Source organism: Diabrotica undecimpunctata, chromosome 8 (genome assembly GCF_040954645.1).
Source record: "Diabrotica undecimpunctata isolate CICGRU chromosome 8, icDiaUnde3, whole genome shotgun sequence".
NCBI lineage: Eukaryota > Metazoa > Arthropoda > Insecta > Coleoptera > Chrysomelidae > Diabrotica > Diabrotica undecimpunctata.
In genome coordinates this window covers 145,377,642-145,384,284 of record NC_092810.1, presented here as the reverse complement: position 1 = coordinate 145,384,284, position 6,643 = coordinate 145,377,642, and the positions used below count along the sequence as shown (strand labels likewise).

At 36.1% G+C, this 6,643-nt stretch overlaps 1 protein-coding gene across 1 annotated transcript; it reads left to right on the top strand.

Moving 5' to 3' along the window:
- Positions 1–3,546: 3,546 nt before the first annotated feature.
- LOC140449153 (E3 SUMO-protein ligase ZBED1-like) lies at positions 3,547–4,570 on the top strand. Its single transcript, XM_072542303.1, has 2 exons — positions 3,547–4,156; positions 4,218–4,570. Exons 1-2 carry the CDS (start codon positions 3,547–3,549, stop codon positions 4,568–4,570), a joined length of 963 nt encoding a protein of 320 aa, XP_072398404.1.
- Positions 4,571–6,643: the final 2,073 nt, after the last annotated feature.

Sequence of the window (6,643 nt, the reverse complement as noted above, 5' to 3'; positions counted from 1 at the left end):
AGCCCAAACAAATCGTGTGATTTGAACCACGTCAAGATACTCAGTAACTATCCGAGCAGTGTGGAATTTGCAATCGCATGCATAAATGTTGCGTTGTTTTCAAGAATAACCATAAGCGGTAAAACATGGTCTTCCAGAATCTATGTCATATACTTATGTACAGTTCACGTCCCATTCTCAATAAAGACTAACTCCGTGCGAGCGTCAAACGATATGCCTCCCCATGCCATAAATGACCCTCCACCAAATGGAAGTCGTTCGGCAATACACGCTTGAACATATAACGTGATTAGTATTCTGTGATATAACGAACAAGCTTATTGCTACGTACCCCATCTGTGTTCCAGAATGTTCATGATCTATCGACCGGCGGACAGATCCGAGGCGCTAATGCAAATGAAATAGATGTGGACTATTTCAGTTATAGTACATAATACCTTGTATATATAAGCAGCGCTGATATTAGTTAGTGGAGTTGATAAGATATTATCGTGCTGTAAACTTATAAATAAATATATTTACATACATTAGAACCGCTCGTTTTATTTAAACACGCTACAATATCTTTCGCATGTTCGTCGTCACGATCTTAAACTTTTGTCTGAGCCCATAAGACAGAATCTCGATTTATCGGAAAACAATACACTACTCTAATCTCGTATTGTCCAAGCCAAGTGTTCTCATTCACATTTTTCACTTCTTGCAAATAATTTCGAAGGATAACTTTGTGATCGTTAGGTTTTTCAAAGCACTAGAAACGATAAAGCGGTCACATCCAGCTGTTGTAATTCTTTCTTGACCTTAACCAGGTCTTCGAGTAAGCAGATCGCTCTCTTCGTACCGTGGCCATACTCATTGCATACTCGAGAGACTTACACCAACGTTTCTTGCAGTTTCGGCTTGACCGTTGCCATCTTCTAATGCCATCTTATATTGGTAAATTGTGAGATACAAATTTTTGGAATAGGTCCCAATTGGTGTTACGACGCCAGAACTCGTGGCTGAAAGACCTGAGGAGATGGTTCGACCGCTCATCCGCAGAAATCTTTCGCGCAGCAGTTTTCAGAACTAAAATTTTGCCATTTGCATCGCCAACCTTCGAAAGGAGACGGCGTCATAAGAGGAAAAAGGTGTTACGATAATATGGTGTATAGGTGGGCGGGGTTAGTGCTAGTGGAATTGTCAGATTAGTTTTGAACTAATAAAGGTAAATGATCCAAATATCTGAATTAGCGGTACTGATAATAGGGAGGTCTAAAAGTAGATCGGATAGATAGTTGCATTGAGGATTACAGCTTTCACCGGCTGACAATTTATATCGCTGAATGAAGTTACCCGGTAAATCTCACATCTCATTGTTTAGTCTATTTTATTTTTGGTAATTATCATTATCATTATGATGGTATTGGACAAGGTAAAAATAAGTACACCCAGAATATAGACGTAAATGTCAGACCCTGGAACAAACAACAAAATATTTCGAATTGGCAGTATTGCCATGTCCTTAGAATGTATATGTTGTATGCTTCAAATATAAAAGAATGCTTTTAAAAAGTACATTTTGATTATATTATTTTATGGATTCTGCAATTTTTTATATAAAACAAGAACGAGTAAATATTTGTTCCTTTCGAGATTAATTGCAGTTGATTATTAGAGATTTTTGGGTAAATGTCCTTTGATAGATTAGCGGATAGATTTGTCAACAGTGCCAAAACTAGTTGCTATAATTGCAAGAGATGTCTTTTTAACTTTATTATTTATACTGAAATTTTACTGTTTACTTTTTAAAAACTATTTACTTTTTCTTTCTTGGTAATTCTAAACTATTAAGTTTTATATGTCTTATTGCTTTTAATTGTATGTGTTTCATTTTTAACATAAATTTCATCACTGCCAAACTCAAATATTTTGTTCAATGTCCATAATTGTGGCTAAATTCTGGGTGTACTTATTTTTATCTTGTCCTTCGTCCTTATCCCTCTATTTATAGCAGGGATGCCAGGTCTGGGGATTTTTCCTCAGAACTGGGGAAAATTGATAATCTTTGGGGACTGGGGAAAAACTTTTTTAAAATGACTAATATCTGGGGAAATCAAACTGGCTAAAATATGTTATTAAATTTAGTAAAAAATAGTTATTTTAGAAAGTCCAGTAATTATGTGAATATTAAATGTATTACAACGACAAGATCGTGGTGACTGATTCCACATATAGGCCACACTCAATACATTTTGGTAAATTACCGCTACCGCGAACAATGATATTGCCTGGGGTTCCCTGACTCTGTCATCTATTATGAACCACCTGTGTAGGTCCGGGGTTCCCCGACCTGTGAATCTGTGAATTTTCTATGGGGTATGTATACTTTAAAAATTAAATTTCAATTTATAGTTCATAGTATATAACCACATGGTGGGTATGTATTGTGTTATAGTTTCATATCCTTGTTCTTCTATTATAGTTTGACTTCAATTGTGAGGTTGAAAGGCGAAATCGGAGCTATTAGTTACAGTTACGTACCATTTTAAAGTTTTATTTAAAGTAGTGTTTATTATTGTGTAAACAGACATGCCACCTAAAAGTGATTTGTGGAAATACTTTGATAAATGCATTGAAGATAAAAATTATGCAAAATGCCGATTAGGTTCTAAAAGAATTAAAACATGTGGCAATACATCCAATTTAAAATGCCACTTAAAGAGCACACATAAAGAATTTTCTTTCAAAAATGGTAATTCTTCTATAAAAAAAGTCAACAGTGATGTACAAGAAAGTGTAGATGTAATTACTGATACAGAGTATAACGACGACACTCGAAGTACTTCTTCACTTTCAGAAATATCAACATCATCATCTTTTACTCAACAACCTAGTACAAGTGGCTATTATGCACCCACTCCTTAAAAAAGACAAAAAACAATAGTAGAGTCTGTTAAAAGGTTAGAATCTTATAGTGAAAGTGGTACAAAATATTTAAAAATAACAAATTCCATTCTATATATGATTTGTCGGGATTACCAGCCGATATCCATTGTCGATAATGAGGGATTTCAAAACCTAACTAAGCAGCTCTCTGGTGGCCTCTACAAAATACCTTCCAGGAAAACTATTAATGCTCTTTTAGATAAAAAGTACATCGCTCTGTCAAATTTGTTTCGCCAAAAAATACAGTCTTTAACATCGTATACTATATATAACCACATATATATGGACTGAAACGATACAGTCTAAAAGTTTTATTGGGTTAACATTACATTTTGTTGATGATCTTAAAATAGATTCTGTGGTATTGGGAGTCACTGAGTTATGTCAGTCACATACAGGAAAATATTTGCGGGAAGTATTGACTACCATTATGGAAGATTGGCATATTATGACGGAACGTGTTTCGGCCATAATTACTGATGGAGCTGCAAACATCAATAATGCAGTGGAGACAATTTTTGGGAAAAAAAACTTCTGCACTGTTTTGCACATCAAATTAATTTAATCGCTGAACGAGCCATTGGATCTTATGAACCCTTAACAGAACTTTAAAAAAAAATGAAACAAATAATAACGTGGTTTAAGCACAGTGTAAATGCTAGTGATGAGTTAAGAAAAGCCCAAGACCCAGATAATATGAAAAAACTAATTCAAGAAGTTTCCACTAGATGGAATTCAACATATTATTCCATTACTAGATTTCTCGAATTAAGAGATATAATTAATCAAATTGTCAATCGACATTCATCAGCACCAGGAATGATTAATGCTCGAGAAGCAGAAGAGCTAAAAGAGGTTCAAGATATATTGCTTCCCCTTGAAACTGCTACAAAACAACTGTCTGGTGAAAAATACACAACTAGTAGCATTGTCATTCCAATGATTTTTAATATAAAGAAGAAAATTGAAGGAAGTACACCTAAATATGAAATTGGGAAGAAATTAAAAGAATCTCTCTTAGGAGAATGTAACAAACGTTTTGGAATGGCAGAACAAGTTCATTTACTATCAGTTTCCACGCTTCTTGATCCTCGCTTTAAGATGTATTTTACTTCTCCATTAGATTGTGCAAAAGCAGTTCAAAATATACAAGAGGAACTGCAACTGAAAATGGACGTCTCTCAACAAAGCTTTTCTATCGTCAATGAACAAAAAGAAAAAGAACCAGGTAAACATTTTTTTGTCTTAATTTGTTGAATGATAATTAATCTAAATTTTAATTGTTTTAGCTATACCCGAAGTATTTGATTTATGGGAAGATCATTCAAGATTAATTTCTGAAAACACAAAAGAAATATCAACATCTGCCCCTTCATCTGAGTTATCTCTTTATTTAAAAAGCTCAGTTTTATCAATAAAAGTAGAACCAATTAAATGGTGGGAAGAAAATAAAGCTACGTACCCGAATTTGGCGATTATAGCACATAAATATTTAGCAGTTGTAGCCACATCCGTACCGTCTGAACGACTCTTTTCTAAAGCTGGCCAAACAGTAACCCAGCAACGAAACAGAATAAAAGGAAAGCTGCTATCAAAACTGTTATTTTTACAAGATATTGATAAGCATTATTGGGGCTTATAATTTTAATATATTACTTATTTGTTTTTTTTTCTAATAATTTGGTTGTGTTTAAGATATCTATCAAGCCAAAATTTTTAATTGTTTAATATTAGGTTAAGGTTACACTGTTTTAATGAAATAAACTTAGTAACTATTGTTTTTAAGATGCTTTATTGTATAACTAAAACATATTCAAAACAAGTCCTCCAATTCCATTTTATTCTTCAATTTCAGGGAGTAGAAATGAAAATGCTGTATTCTTGAAAAAAATTCTGATGATGATCATTACGCATACACCACGTTTTTCAGCAATTAAATCACGTTTATATATAATACTTATTTAGTTTATTATTTTCACATTACTCAACATTTGTAAAAACATCGATGTTTCTAGAACATCGATGTTTTCTTTTCGATATTTCGGTACTATCGATGTTCAGCTTCGATGTTACCATCGATGTTTTTTACCGATGTCGCATCCCTACTTTAGGTTGAAGCTGGTTCCTGTTCCTTCTTGCAGCTTGTTGATCCAAGTATTCAATGTGTTTCCTGCACATTGAATAGTTAGCAGTATGTTCTTCCTGGCAATTGCAGCATCTGACTTTGTTTTCTTTTCCCTTAGGTAGTGGGCAGTTCCTTGTTTGGTGTCCAAGTCCAAGTGCACATTTCATGCACCTTGGAGCTTTTTAGAGCAATTCTTCGCCGAATGCCCGAACTCTTGACAGTTGAAGAACTGGGTAGCTCTTGAAGGTTTTGAGTAAGCATCCCATCTTACTCTAATGTTCTGGAGGCCGTTGATTTTCTTTACTTCCTTCATCCAGGTCCATGCCGGGGGCTGCCTTAATCACTATCTTCTTTGTGACCTCTGATTTTTTTTCGATAAATAGATATAAATAAAAAATAAAAATAAAAACGTTTATTGCCATACTAAAAATATTTACATATCAAACTTAAAAAATTTTTGCCTTCTTTCTTCGGCGTACCGCTCTTGCACCGCCAGCGTTTGTTGATTCTTCCTCTCGGCTTCTGGATTTTCCTGGGTGGTGTCCTCGTCTGCTTCTGTAGGTACTTGAATCGGCAAACGTACCTACTTCCCTGCACGCCTGGTTAGACCCTGATCAGGTGGTCGATCAGTCGGTGGGTGGATCTAAATATCCTCTGGATCCTGTTCTTCTCGAGGATATCCCTGGTCTTTCGTAGTCTTCGTGTGGCCTGGTTGAAGAACCACCTGGTTCTGTTCTCGGCCACTTCCCTTAGTGGCGTGTATCCTAACCTGTTCCTAATCGTCGCGTTTGTAACTCTATCCTCCCATGCTGCTCCGCCGATGATTCGGTAGCATGATGTCTCAGTTGCTTCTGAGACATCAGCAACTTTTCAACTTTTTCCAGTGTGATTCCGCAATGGAGCTCCACACTGGTATTGCATACAGAATCACCGACCTAACATATGCTTGGTAGAGTTGAATTTTCTTCGCCTTCGAGAGTGGACTGGACCTAAAAATGAAAGGAAGTATTAGTTTTTTAGCTGCATTAGCTTTTACCTTTGTTTTTTGTGTATGCACCCGGAAGTTGAGTCTTCTGTAGAGGTGGACTCCTAGGTATTTGACCGTCACTGATTCCTGAATTCTGTTGCCTCCTACTGTGATCTGGTTCCGTGGTGGTCGTTTGTCCTGGCCGAATATGATGAACTGCGTCTTTTCGGCGTTGATCTTCATTTTCCATTTTTCGGTGTAGTCCGTGATTTTTTCCAGGTGGTACTCCATGTCATCTATGATTCTTCCTTCGTCTTTTCCGGATGCATACACTGCTGTGTCGTCTGCATACAGGGCTGTAGAAGTCCTTGGATCTGTTGGAAGGTCTGAAACAAAAATGTTATATAAAATGGGTGATAAGATGCTGCCCTGAGGCATTCCTTCCTGGATTTCTTGGATCGTTGACATCTTTTGATCAGCTGAAACTTGGAATGTTCCATTGGATAGATACATGTCGCAGATGTTGATGAGGTAGTGTGGAAGTCTAGCCTTGTCCATCTTGTAGATTAGTGCCTTCTTCCAAACCGTGTCGTATGCTTTCTCTATGTCCAGTATGGCTAATC